Source organism: Pectinophora gossypiella, chromosome 7 (assembly GCF_024362695.1).
Source record: "Pectinophora gossypiella chromosome 7, ilPecGoss1.1, whole genome shotgun sequence".
Classification (NCBI taxonomy): Eukaryota; Metazoa; Arthropoda; class Insecta; order Lepidoptera; family Gelechiidae; genus Pectinophora; species Pectinophora gossypiella.
Window position 1 is genome coordinate 4,321,319 of NC_065410.1, and position 15,244 is coordinate 4,336,562.

General features: G+C 36.6%; 1 protein-coding gene across 4 annotated transcripts in view; it reads right to left on the reverse strand.

Annotated features, from left to right (window-relative positions):
* The window catches only part of LOC126368156 (1-phosphatidylinositol 4,5-bisphosphate phosphodiesterase classes I and II-like), an 81,915-nt gene extending 68,312 nt beyond the window's left edge, over positions 1-13,603 (reverse strand). For 2 of the 4 annotated variants that reach the window (XM_050012041.1, XM_050012039.1), the window contains exons 1-2: positions 13,257-13,603; positions 12,960-13,106 (exon numbers count right to left, since the gene is read on the reverse strand). In XM_050012041.1, the coding sequence (XP_049867998.1) occupies positions 12,960-13,106; positions 13,257-13,352 (243 nt within the window). In that variant the 5' untranslated portion in view covers positions 13,353-13,603. Of the gene's footprint in view, positions 1-12,959; positions 13,110-13,256 lie in introns of all 4 variants that reach the window. The other 2 variants (XM_050012040.1, XM_050012038.1) reach the window with 1 other exon arrangement.
* Positions 13,604-15,244: the final 1,641 nt, after the last annotated feature.

A 15,244-nucleotide genomic window follows, 5' to 3' on the forward strand; every position in this document is an offset into this window, starting at 1 on the left:
ATCTCCTTATCCTATCGTGTGGGACGTGAGGTCAATGACCGACCTTACCAACCCTAGTGTCAGGGTTATTATTGAGCCGCCAAAGGCCCCTGACATGGCTCATGTAACGACTAGATACTTACTAAGTAGATAGTAGCTGAGACCGACTGCTTATCGTACCCTCCGAAGCTTGGATCATCTTACTTTCGATCAGGGTTATTATTGAGCCGCCGTAGCCCCTGACATGGCTAAGGTAACGACTACTCAGTAAGAAGTAACCGGGACCAACGGCTTAACGTGCCACTCAAGGGGTCATTCAATGTAGACAGAGTATCAAAACTGTATTAAGAACTCCATTATAGTACTGTTGTGGAGTTCGTTATCTCGGCTGCACGTGTCAATCATTTAATGCGGTCAGTCATTAAGTAATATGTGATAAATTAACAGCATTTTTGTTTCTTCGGATACCTTCGGACATATGAGCTACTCATAACCACGAGACTAAGGGACTCGTGTAATTTGAAGTCATGCTCTATGACCTCAACCATTATCTCCTTGCGTTGCACCAGAGCACACCCCGGACACTTCATACAAACAACTCCGTTTTACATAGACACTACACATTGACATTATCGTACACGCGCATCTGTGTGTGTGACGTTTGACACCGTACGATTCAAGTTTAAACTGTGTTCGAGGGGGGGTGAGGTAAATCTAGCTCAGACGCTGGTGAGGAGCGGAGGGTTTTGAGTAAATAAATAAATAAAGTTAAATAAAGTTATAGGTACGTAGTATTATTCCTTAGTCTATGACCAGGGTATAAAGCCTGTCTTCTTCTCTTGTGAAGGTTGTGAGATTAATAACTGATCTTATCAACCATAATGTCAAGGTTACTATTAAACAGCCAAAGATTCACACTCTCACTTACTGTAATTCTAACCGGGATCATCTGCTTAATGTGCCCTCCGAAGCATGGAAACATCTTATTTTTCAGACAATCAGGCGATTCGAGCCTACAACGTTACGACCATACCATCGACACTCTCGCAAAGCTTTTTTTTTTGTTAACATGTTCCCACCGGGAAACGTGAGCCCAACGCTCAACCCCTCAACTGGACCACGGAGGATATTTAAATAAATAATGTAATAAATAATGCCTATCATCATCATCTCCTTAGCATTATCCCGTTTTTTACAGAGTCCGCTTCCTAACCTGAACATTTGACAGGTCCGAATTTTTATAGAAGCGACTGCCTGTCTGACCTTCCAACACGCGAAGGGAAAACCAGCCCAATAACGGTTAGGTAACATACCTGCGAAAATGCATTTTTCGGGAATGTGGCTTCTCTCACGACGATTTCCTTCACCGCTGAGCATGTGATAATCATTTATCCAAACATGAATTCAAAAACAAATTCGTTTACTTACAAATAGGTTTGGGCCTGGGTTTGTGTAGCAACTGGGGTACCACGGTTTCTTAAATAAATAATGCCTCTGATGTTATTAACCATAAATAACCAGTAAGATAATCCGCAGTCACTCCAGATATTCGTCCCAACATCGAAGTACTATTTAAAATATAAAACTAACCAGGCGTAAATCGAGCGTGCTACGAGACGATCTGGTCCCATTGCTTGTGTTGCAGGCAATCGACTTTTCGTTTCAGTGCACTGCTGTCGCCGTTTACGGCTGTTGTGAACAACTATACTTAAATGAAATAGCCACTGTCACCTACGTTGACAAGCTTCCATGAACTGGGCGATAGAATGAAAAATGTCGGAAACTAACGTATTGAAGATATAACTACGACATATTATTAATATACAAAAGACCCTTCCCCATCCCTTCTGTCCTTAGAAAAGGTTTAGTACGATCTACTCTCGTGCGTGTATGAAGCGATTGATGAATGTGGAGAAAGCAAGAGAAGTGTGTCAGGATCGAAGCAAATGGAATTCTATAGTCTCTACTTACCCCGGTGGGAAATAGGCGTGAGTTTATGTATGTATGTACTATAAATATAACTGAAATTGGATCAGCCAATTGCATTCTTAAATAGTTTTATCGTTGACTTTTTGCTGTTTTATCTAATCTTAATATATCTAGACGTGTGAGCGTTTGATAGTTCAAACCAGATTTGACTTGGCACGCTTTAAGCTTGGCTGGCACCAAAAATTACGCGTGAAATTCTACAATACATATTTGCCAAAACTAAAGAATTTAGTGTTCGCGACGAACCAAATATCATAATATAAGGTCATGACTATATCCCAGTTAAATTTGTCAGAGGTGATCCATCGCAAGATGAACTAAGTGCCGACACCTCACCGAGCATTCTATTCGACCAACGTGTTAGGCGGTGATCCGTAATGCCATCTATAATGGTCGAGGCAACTGTGTTAGTGAAAACTGCACTTAAAATAAATTATGCAAGCTCGGTAACAAGGTTCGAACCAAATATCGCAGAAAACTACAATCGGATTGAAGTCATTCAAAATGCATCCCTCGCTGATACTATTAAGGAAACTTTCCGACCCTTATTTCGAAGATCATCACGGGATTTCACAACTCTCGAGAATAAGACAAACAGGGGGAAAAGTTTGAACTTTTCTCTATAAGGAGCGAAGTTTCAAACTCGTGTGAGTTAGAACAGAACATGCAGGGGTATTCTAGGCGAAAGGGGCAAAAGTAGAGCTTCCACTTTTTAAAAGATTATTAGGTACCTATATTTCGCCATGGTCACGCCGTCAACTCAAAATCATCAAGATGTTTGTCCAGCCGGATCGGCTGTGAGGAGGAAGTGAAATATATCGGCGTAGTTTTAAATAGCTTTTCTTCTATGATTCGAATTTATTAAAAAGGAAAGAGAGGAAGGGGAAGACCAAGAAGAGCTTACATGGAACAGATTAAAGAAAAGGTTAACGTCGTGTCTTATAAGGAAGTCAAGGAATTGGCCTTTGATAGACTGGAATGGAAAAAGCTACACCAACAAGAGCGGGGCTCTTAAATTGATGATGATGATGAGTCTTAAATAGACGTCTACCGTATCGTGCCAACCCATGTTCGATGTCTCCTAAACAACCGTTGGAAATTATTTCTTAAGAATAAGGTGAAATCTACACGACTTGCATCTGTCCGACCATTACAGGGGTCATCATAACTCAGATCCCTCTCTAGTCCACCAGCAGCAGGTACGTTTATTAGATGATGACTAGCAACTAAGATTTATAATACCTACGTATCAATTAAAAAATAAAACGAAAAGTAATCGGTTTCTTTTCTAAGCGAAGGATACATCTAGGGCGGCAGAGAAAAGACAAAGCGCAAGCTAAATTGAATTACCTACAAAATGTTTATATTGATATTTTTAAATTCTTCTAGTTCCGTATCCGGACCGCGATGTGCCATATGATGACCCCTAGGCTAGAGGATTTTGAATCCGAGCTCTTAAAACTTTGGTGCTTTAGTTAAGGAACCTACCTATATGGATAAATATCATTTTCAATTTTCGGGCTAAACAAGATAAGATAATGCAGGATATCCTGCTCTTGCCGCCTACGCAGATTTCTACACAATTTCGCAATTTTAATTCGTGATCTTTGTGATCCCTAGTTTGGTTAGGACTTTACAGGCTGATCACCTGATTGTTCGAAAGTAAGATGAGCCGTGCTTCAGAAGGCACGTTAAGCCATTGGGCCCGGTTCCTACTTACCGATTTAAGTGAGTAATCGTTACATGAGCAATGTCAGGGGCCATTGGCGGCTCAATAATAACCCTGACATCATGGTTGCTGAGGTTGGTAATCTACTCACAACCCACACGATAGAAGAAGATTTGAGTTCGTAACACTGTTGACTAGGTCCATTATATAGGTATCGGATTTTCTTAGCACCAAAGACATTCGTGCACCAAATTCTGGATACGTCACGAAAATCACGAAGTCCCGCTAAAATCGGCGAAATAGTTCGATCGTTATCGACATCGGTTCATGAGACTAATTTTAGAAAACCCTATCTGGCCGCCATTATGGCTGGACAGGCTGAAAACGTCCAGCCAGATATTGGATTACGTGAATATTTGAAAGGTTCGAAACTGCGCCTGATTTTTCGGATGCTATAAGTATTTAGGTCATTTTTTGCTGTTACTTTACGAATATTGGCCTATTTTGCAAATGCCGAATTCGGACTGAAATTTAAGTCGAAACATCGCCACGTATTAGAATGAAAGCATACTTTATTTTTCGATTTTTAAATTAAATCGATTCTACATCATACATTCAATCATATATTTCATCATAATTCTTCACCATATATTCAAAGAGTTTACAGTAAAAGATAATTAATAAAACATTTTTTATTAAGTTTTCGCTATCTGTAGCCGATAAGATATAGACCAGGTACTCTGTTGTGCAGGTTTTTCATTTATATAAGATAAAGAATAGATAAAATCAGTTTAAATGAAAAAAGCTGCCGGCGCTAATTATTATAAATAATAATGAAACACTTTATTGGGCACACGTTCACAAGACATTTACGGTAAAATCTTATTCAAAAGTGGGCAAAGGCGGATGGGCTTACTACTAATCAAATTACACCTCTAATGAGGGAGTTTCCAGGCTACGTCAATAACGTTTTACGTTCAGATTCAACGTGATAATTACCTATTTTCTCATTGATCGGGGTACATAATTATACAAAAATATAATGAAATGGCAGAGGCATTGCATATATAAAAATAATTTTTGATTGATATTTTCTTTTTCTCTTCTTTGGCGTCATGCGACTTGCATATTTGCCATTAAATGTAGATTTGAATGTAGAGGATAAAGACTTAGGAAACGTTTATGGAGAAAGGAATTTGGATAGGAACGAAATTTTGAAATAAAGGATCATAAGGTAAGAAGGTAAGGAATATTAATATACTGGATCCGATACGTATAAATTATGTTGCTACCTACATTTCTTCACTTTATTTTGATCGGAATAATAATGGGTGGAAGATCTATTGTGCCTGTGTGTAATAACAAGGGTCATCGTTTATACCCAAACACAAAGATAAAAGGTGCATGTCTGTTATCCATGAAATCAGAAGGTTAAACGAAGACAAAACTGTACAGCGCCATCTACAGTTTTTTTTTTTTTTTGGGAACCTAGCGTGGAAAGTCCGTGATTATGTCACCATTTTAATAATTCACGTCGTTTGTACACTTTGATCTAACCACACAACATTATTAAGTGTGGCAACATTATGCGTTACAAATTGATTAACGTGGCACGATGGCCGCACCTCTACTAAGTGAAATGACCACAACACAGTTGCAATTCCGCTGATGAAGTTTCCAACTATTCTAGCACTATCTTTATTGCTTTGTCTTGGGTTTGTGTCTTCGTTTTCACGACTTGTCCTTTCTGAAGTGTACGATGATACGATAAGAAGTATTGGAATACCAACCAAGCAATTTATTGACAAAGTCATTACTCAACTTTGAGCACTTATGAGGTAGTTTTGCTAGTTGTAACGACTTACCCCGCTATAAACAGAACCCGGACACTCGATACAAAAAAAAAACCGTGTGCCACCTGATACGTTAGTGCGAGGGAGACAGTTCGTGCGCTCTCCCTCTTACTCCATAGCACCTCACAGACATTTAAAGGAACACCCGGAGGGGGTGAGGTAGGCGCCCCCGTAATCCGACAAGGTAATACCGTTCTATACGTAGTATTACTCTTTATTCTACTATAATGTTAGGTATTAATAGTCTTTCAATAAAAGAAACATTGACAATGGCAGAATCATCGTTTATAAACGATGCAGCCATAAACAACAAGAAGTGAAGTAAAAGAAACTTTCATAAGGAAACCTCCGTAATATCCAAAACAATATCACGTCACGTTCATGCCAATAAATGTGCCTTAATTTGTATCGACAAATGAGTCACATGTGACTCATGAACTTATTCTAATACGTTCCTGTGAGTCATATATGACTCATTGGACAGGTTAAAACCGACTCTACGATTGACCATCATGATAAGACTTTGACCTACGAGTTTAAACTTCAATAATAACGAAAAAGGAACAATTCCGAATAACTAATTGATAAGGCAATTGAACGCTTAAATACGCAAACAAAACATAGGTGAAAGAATCAGGCGTATTGAAACGAGCTAAAACGGTCTTATCGCTAAAAGCGATCAGTTCCAGACGACCTTTAGTTCGAGGACACGTTTTACTAATAGCTTAAAGTGGAAATGGTTATTTGATTTTGAACGTAAACGCATTCACACGGTATAATTCTCTCAAGATGTCCACACTGAAATAGATTTTAATGACACAAAAACTGAAGACTTTTTATACGTTAAGATCACGCGCATAATCTTTTGTGTCTTTGTTTTTATAGGTAACCTTAATAATATGTGATGCAATTCATAACGTCAGTTTACCAAACCATCAAAATAAAATATAAAAGAAAAATTAATGTATTATGCGCTATTAATATATATTATATAGTTTATGCACGACATTAGTGTCCAGCAAAATATATTGTTTAGGATATTAGTTAGCGTGTGTTGATACACATAACAAACTCTACTGGGCGGGTTTTAATGACGCTTCCTATTAATGTCAACAGACGATTCTCAAAGTGAAAATGTCACACTAGATCTCGCAGACACCTTGATGTTACGAGGACAAATCATAGAGATGCATTGTAAACGTTTATATTTTTTTACATTTTGTTTTTAATACGCTCTACCGCATGGGACTTAAACCACATCCACACTTAGGTATATATATTATTAAAAATACGAAATGAATCGATTTAGATAAACTTTGGTACGGAGATAGTTTCAGACGTAAGGAAGAGCATAGGGTAGTTTAATCCGCGAAATCGCCCCCTAAGGGCCTGAAAAGGGGTTGAAAAAAAAGACTTGCCGCGCGCTACAACCTGATACAATGATATTTCTATAAAGCAATCATTCAAAGTCCTAAAAGTATATAGAAAACTAATTTCTACACAAACCATACTTCTTTCAACCGTTAAAAAGAATAGCGCGAGCTAGGTAAGGGCAATACCATAAATTATATCACCGCACCTAGTATCGTGAACTGAAACACAATATGGATGACACCTAATGGCTGGCCGGCATGAAACATCTTAAATTAACCTAATGGATTCCGTATTGAAGACGTTTGGAAACTCAGGTTCCATTTTGAAATAGTATGGCGGCCAATTATTTTAGAGCTAATTTATTAGTCACGATATATTTATCGCCCAGTATATCAAATTAGTAGTTTGCAACGTGCCCAAACACGAAAAGGCATAATGTGAAATGTTTTGGTACGTAATGTGTTAGGTCCCGCCCGCCACATTCATCACTGATAGAAACGGGCTAGACCACAATCCCGCCTGAGGGTAAATGACATTGTGACCTAGAGTGGTACCCGTAGTAGCAACAGAAAATCAGGTGATCAGCCTGTAATATCCTACCCAAACTAGAGATAACAAAGTGAATTTTGGATTTGTCCCACCTGGATTCGACGACCACCGGGACCTCCAGATCAGGAGCCCAACGCTCAACCACCAGACCATGTAGGTGTTCGAAAGTAAGATGATCCGTGCTTTGGAAGGCACGGTAAAGCATTGGTCCCGGTTACTGCTTACAGGAATCTATGCCGGCTCTAGCAACCCTAACGCCACGGTTGATGAGGTTGGTAATCCACTTCTAAACCGATAGAAAAACAGAAAATAATCTTTCCCTAAAAAGTATACTATTTTTTTAAATGTGATTAAGTGCAATAAAGAGTTTTTGTATGGTATTGTATCCTTGCTCGGACGGGACCGGAAATTGAACTAAATCATTCAGTAAACCTCAAAACTTCAAATCAATGTCTCTGAATATGTCCTTAGAAAAGGAGGGAGTTATATGAAAACACGTGCAAACAATTCCATCATGCAATTTGCATATTCCGAGACTTTCTGTTCTAAAACGGGGACAACCAAGAGTATAATAATTCATCTATTTATAAAGCCATCCACTTTAAATCAATGAAGAGCCTCCTTTGCATTATCGATCCTTGGGCCAAGAATAACCATTATTCATTGAATTAGAATAGGTGCTTAACCCACTTGGGATGATCGAAGACCACTAGCAGTTAATATGTAGGTATTAGAGCCTCCGTGGTCCAGTTGTTAGACATTCATCATCATTGGGCTCACGATCTGGAGATACGGGTACGATTCCCGATGGAGACACTATCGAAAATTCAATTAAATTCACGTTAAGCCGTTGATCCCCGGGTACTAGTCCAAATGTCACCAACAACCCGTACTGAAGCAGTCTGGTGGAGTATGCTCAATAGTTGGAGTGTCGGACAAAGTCTACCAACATATCGTCTGATGACCCCCAATGTCTGCGGGGACACATGTTTGACATAATATCGCCCGAAAAAAGTCGCCTAATGTTTAATGCCGTCTGAGGAAACCTACAATAAGTAACGTCAAAATATACAAGGACAAACGCCCGTCAAAGACTGACATAAAAGCCTGCACTTATTTGTCAAGAATTTAATGTAGTGGTTGGAACTTTTATGTCATGTAATGGTTTGAATTTTTAGAAGCTATATTTGAGTAAAGGCTCAGAATACATGGTAAATTTAAGTACATACTTTCATAAACTCACGCCTGTAATTACTAATAGGGTGGGTAGAACCGCAAGTGATCAAAGGACAAGAAACGATGAACCTTATGAAAGTTAAGTATTTTCATCTTTACGTAAAGATCTCAAAGGACAAAGGAGTTCTCTTTCCTGGTCTACTGGAAGTTTCTACTAGAAATAAGCTGAACTATTTGTCTGTCTTGTGTTTGTCTAATTGTTTTTATATTCTGTTCTGTGTACAATAAACTGCTAAATAAATAAATAAATAGACAGTTGACAAAACCATAAACATGATCCTCTGCGAATATATGACCCTGCCCTTGCGCTTCGCTTTGCTCGTCTTGGCGGGGGCACTCCCGTGCCCCCAGATATGATTTGATTTTATTTGACATAAAGACGAGGTTTACTAACAAAATACTCAAAAACTTGTTATGTCTGTTTGTCATTATCGCGTGATATTTGAAGGTAGCTGATCAATAGGCAAACGTCCACGTGTACAAAGCGATCGCAAGTCGACAAAACCAACATGGCCCCTAATACCTCAAAGTATGTAGACAATACGAAACAGCAAACATTGCGTCTACGGCTTGGCCACAAATAGTCACAATCAATCTTGATCACCTTAAACCCCAATATTTGACTATAATCGCGACACAAAATGGTCGAACAAACCTCGAGGAATTCGTTTCCATTAGTGCGAGACCTGGCGAGTGACGACGCTCGATTGACCGAGGGTTGAAAACTCGGCATGTCATGGGAGCAAACTGCAGAGACTGCAAAAGATCGCGAGAAGTGGAAATCTGTTATTCGAGCCCTACATCCCAACAGCGAATAGATTAAAAGAAGCAGAAGAGAGTGCGAATCCCGATATTTTGGTCACATCAAAAATTCATGACCAACCTGCCACTGCCATGTCACGAGCTAAATGAAAACGTAAATTTCGATAAATGTCACTGCAGTGTCGTTGTGATTTGTTAGTTGTCGAATTAATGCGCATATTTGATAACTAGCGAATAAATAACATTTATAACGGCCTCCGTGGTCCAGTGGTTGAGTTTTGTGCTCACGATCCGGAGGTCCCGGGTTCGAAACCCGTTGGGGACAAATCACTTTGTGATCCCTAGTTTGGTTAGGACATTACAGGCTGATCACCTGATTGTCCAAAAAGTAAAAAGATCCGTGCTTCGGAAGCCACGTTAAGCCGTTGGTCCCGGTTATTACTTTCTGATGTCAGTACGTAGTCGTTACATGAGTCATGTCAGGGGCCTATGGCGGCTCAGTAATAACCCTGACAGCAGGGTTGATGGGGTTGGTAATTCACCTCACAGTCCACACGATAGAGAAAGAATAACATTTATAAGCTCACGACCATATCCCAATGGGGGTCGGAGATACATCCATCGCAAGATGAACTTAGTACCCACGCCTCACCGAACTTTCTGTTACACCAACGTGATAGGTGGTATACATAAATGCACGCCCGTATACCCTATTGGGGTGGAGGTATACGGAAGATAACTCGCAGTCACTTTTACCTGCGCAACCACTTTTAGATGCCAAGTGTTAATATAGATATGATGCACAGTTAACTACTGCATTAAGTAAATAAATATTTTCATATTTTTAAGCTTTCAAAAACTGCATTAGTCGTAGGACAGAATCATATCTCCCTAGCATAATCCCGTTTTTCACAGGGACCAATTACCTAACCTGAAAATTTAACAGGTCAGGTTTTTTACAGAAGCGACTGCCTGTCTGACCTTCCAACCCACGAAGGGAATACCAGTCCAATACAGGTTAGGTAACATACCTCCGAAAATGCATTCATTTAGTCATAAGACAGAATGTCTTTTTAAAATCTAATTCTCATTGTTTATATATAAAGTTTATATATAAGTGTGTTATAAATAAATAAATAAATATATTGTGTCAGGTAAACTCGACCTTAGGAGGATCTACTGCACTTTAAACGAATCAAATATTTGCATCTACAAAAAGCAAGACCTTCCTACTCCTACACCAATCAGAACATCTTGTTCGAATATTGAGTTAGGTGATTAATCACATTGTTTTTTTTTTCTTATTGAAACGGAATACCCAAAAGAAAAACTAAATTACTTCGTGTTCTAGATTACCATACGCAATGACTAAGCTCTAAGAATTTTAACAATACATCACTACATAGTATAAAAAAGTCGCTTTTGCTGTCTTTATATCTCTATGTACGCTTAAATCTTTAAATTTACGCAACGGATTTGATGCGGTTTTTTTTATAGATAGAGTGATTCAAGAGGAAGGTTTTATGTATAATAACATCCATTAAATAGTGGAGAAAATAATTTTTGAGGTTTTTAATGTGATGTCGTAAATAATTTCATTTTTTTCTCAGCATTGCACCCGAGCGAAGCCGGGGCGGGTCGCTAGTTTTTTATAATAACAAAAAAGGCTGTCTTTTAAAAAACTGCAGACTAATCAAAATTGAAAGACAAAATAATGAGATTTGCTCTGAACAACATTTCAGTGTTTGTTTTTCATTATTTTTTTATCATAAGTATCATAACATCTTGAGAATTGTGTTTTTTTTTTCAGAATAGAACTATGCTAATGGAATATAATGTTTATTATTAACTCACTGTAAATTAGTACACCTATCTATCTTCTGAAGTTCTAAACTATGTTTTCATCATATACCTACACAAATCAAATCAAATCAAATCAAATATACTTTATTGCACACAACATACAAAACAGATTCACACAGATGAAGACACAACTATGTGGAAAAAACATACATAATCAATTTAAAAAGTTATAGAAATTCCTTCTCTTTTTTTTTTTAATTTATATAATTGGTATGATAATTTTGGTACATATCTGTCTAATATTATAAACAGGAAAGTTTGTGAGGATGTAAGTATGTTTGTTAGTTGCTCTTTCAAACAAGTAGATACTGCTAAATAGATTGTGATGAAATTTAACAGCAATATAGCTTTATACATAAGGCTTTAATTTATAAACATACATACACAGTTGAAGTTGTGGGAGTGAATTATTTTTTTCTCCTTTTGCGCGCAATCACCTTTGGATAATAAGCACTGCTTGTGGTGTATAGGTATCATTTTAGGTAAGCGACCAGTGTCGCTTCCTATTTTTAATATAATAGTAAAGAATTTCAGATAATAGATATTAAATGGTTGGCAGATCCAAAAACAAAGAATAAAGAATAATATTTTACATTGTAATTCTCTGCCCTACACCAATTCGTATCAGGCGACGACTTGACCCCCTCTGGTCTCACTTTAGTCTTAAATGGCCGTAAGACGCTAAGGAGAAAGGGAGAGAGGGCACAGACACGGTAAAAATGAGATATTTGTATGAAGCTTCCAGAGTGTTCTAGAAGTTGCAACTTGCTGTAACTTTTAATACCTTTTGTTATTCCGTTTTTTTTTGTTTTTTACCTACCTAAAACAAATTCTACATACATGTTACACAAGTTGTGCATGTCTGTAATTGGTGCAAGCACTAGTACTAAGCCTTAAGAAAGTTATATTAATTGTTGTGTGTTTGTACTGTTAATGTGCCTAATAAATAAATAAATAAAAATAAACTTGCAGCCAATCTTAGAATTGATGTATTAAGCCAACAACATACAGTAACAGGTAGAGATCCGACAGAATAACTAATATTCACCAGCACTATTTTTAAATAGCTGATAACTATAACTGAAACTAAAAAAAAAAAAAAAAAAAATTGTTACAAAAAGTCCATAATAAAGGCTATATCTATCTATCTATCTATAACTGAAACTATAACATACCAAAATTAATCAACATACTTAGTACCTACCAGCTAAATATACATTTAAATAAGATAAAAAAGACATCAAAATAATAATAACTTATAAAAGCTTTTACGGAAGCAATGTAGGGCAAATAATTCTTATCTCTATACAAACACTGTTACTGTTATTTCATGTGTACACGATCAATCAGAAGTTTTGTTATCATATCAGTAACATGAGTATAATTAATAAAATTATATGTGAAAACATATTCATGTAAATTATATCTCTTGTAAAAATTATGTAAAAATTGTTTTGTAATTCAACTTAATTAAATCGAAAATAAGATACATTACCTAAATGTTTCATTTTTATATCTAATGTATATTCATAAAAATATTCACAATATTTTGCAAGAAATACCTACATAGATTTAATTAATTGGTGCAATTTATTTTATTACAAAAATTAAATACCTACCTAATTAAACTGCAACTTTTTTGTTTAGAAGAAAATTAAATAATATAATAGTAAAAGTAAACTCACTTTTGGAACTTTAGCATGGGGGCCGGTCCTCACATCTCTTATGGTGGCGATGTCCAGCAACTCCACCTCCATGTTCTGATCAGTCCAGTACATGTAGAACCCCTTGGGGTCCACCCGCAAGGTGACTGGGAGCCCCCCACCTGAGTCCTGCTATCAAAAGAACATGCCCATTTAATTTTTCACAAAAATATTTTTTTGGAGGGAAATCAAAAAATATATCCACAAAACTTTTTAAACATTTTTCTTTATATTATTTTTAAATGTTTATTTTTTAAATAGCTAAAGAACTAAACTGACCTCATCCCACTTGATAAATTTCTCTCCCTCTATCAAAGCCTTCGAAACTTCTATCGGCTTCAAGCTAACGTTGGACGATCTCGTAGTTGTCGTCATCGTGAACAATAAACACAATTATGCGGAAACAATAACACTAGCGTAGATAAAAACCGTCATCTTCCTCCCCAAGCACAAATCTATCTACGAAATCTATCGATGGTACACTCAAAAAAGGCACGGCACACTGACGCGGGCGAACCACTATATGACACCAAACCGATAAAGACTAACATATTAAAACATTATTCATGATAAATATACGAGACTAATTACTAAAAACAACGATTTCTCCCACATAATCTCGACGAATCCACCAAAAATTCAGAATGTCAAAATGTAGGTATTAGATAGGGAAGCTCATATCTACAATATCGATATCGATATCGTAGGTTGATTGGATTGGACACTCGATAATACAAAAGTTGAAAATTACGCATAAAAGCATGCATGTCTCATTCCTAGGATACTTAGATAGTATAAAATCGCGATTATTGTTGATTATTATTTAATGAGGGACTTTCCAGGCTATGTTCCTCAATAAATATTAAAACAATAATAGATGGCGCTGTAAAGAATTTCCTCCGCTTAACCTCATTTCATGGATAACAGACATAAGCATTAAATTTATTATCTATATTTTTGGGTATAAATAATAACCCTTTTTATCACACCCAGGCACAACAAATCTTGCACCCATTATTATTCTGATTAAAATAAATCGAGACAATATAATGTAAATATGTGTAATAAAATATGTAATCCAAATATTAAGCAACAATTATTTTTACATATTAATATGCTTTTGCCATTACGTTGTATTTTTGAATACTTAATTGTGTTCCCGAATAATGAGAAAATATGTCATATCACGTTAAATCTCAACAGCACCATCTATATTATTTTTGGAGAACGTAGTCTGGAAAGTTGCACATTTTAGAGTTGTTTGCGTTAGAGCATAATATTTAACCAAAATGAACCTTTTCCCATAATTTCCCTTAGTCAAATCTCAAATTTAATTATGTGCTTTTTCTCTAAAATGAGCGCTTTAAGGATTTTAGTTTACATGCATGAACTTTTAACAAAAACAGTGGGTAATCGATAATAATATGCATATTAGCAAAACAAGTGTCATCGATAGTCGATAATTCTAAGAAATAGTGCACAGCACTATGACGAGGTTTTTAAATGTGTAGATTTGTAACAAGTTTTATTTTCATTTATGATTGAGTATTCTAATTTGACTAGTTTGCCCAATATGAATATGTTAATAAAATTGTAAACTACTAAATGATTAATTAAAAAATATAGATATATTCATTTGAAATAATTGAATTACATTCATTTTTTTTTTTTTTTGTTTTGGTTTTCCCCGAAGGGTAAGGCAAAGGGAACTATGCCCATACAGCCATGTCTGACGTATTTTTTTTCTTGATGATTAATGAAATGATGAAAGGTGATGATGATGAAACCTAAGCCCCCACCCTCGGAGTAGACTCCTACTCCGAACCCCAAACGAATTAACTCAAAAGTCCGCATAAACTTTTGAGTTATGAAGCGGCTTCCCAGCACGAAGCGAAAATAGGCAGATACACTTTGTTTATTGAATACTCCAATATAATAACACTCGCGAATGTCTTCCGACTAACTTAATGCGATCATTAACCACAAAACACCACTTCGTATTAATTATTTAGATTACTCAATGAAGAAAGCAACTGTCCCGTTCCCGTTTCCCGCCGAAAAGCCTGAATTACATTCATTTCTCATCATTTGATAACATCACCTTTAAAATACCTGCTCGTGTTTTCTTGCGTTTTTTAAAGAATTTCTTAGCCCTAGTTGTTCAGTCAGACTAAATTAAAAATAAATATATTCTATGAATAGACGTCGGTGTAGTTCCATCTAGTAGATGCGATTACGCACAAAAAAAATTATACCTTTTGACATTT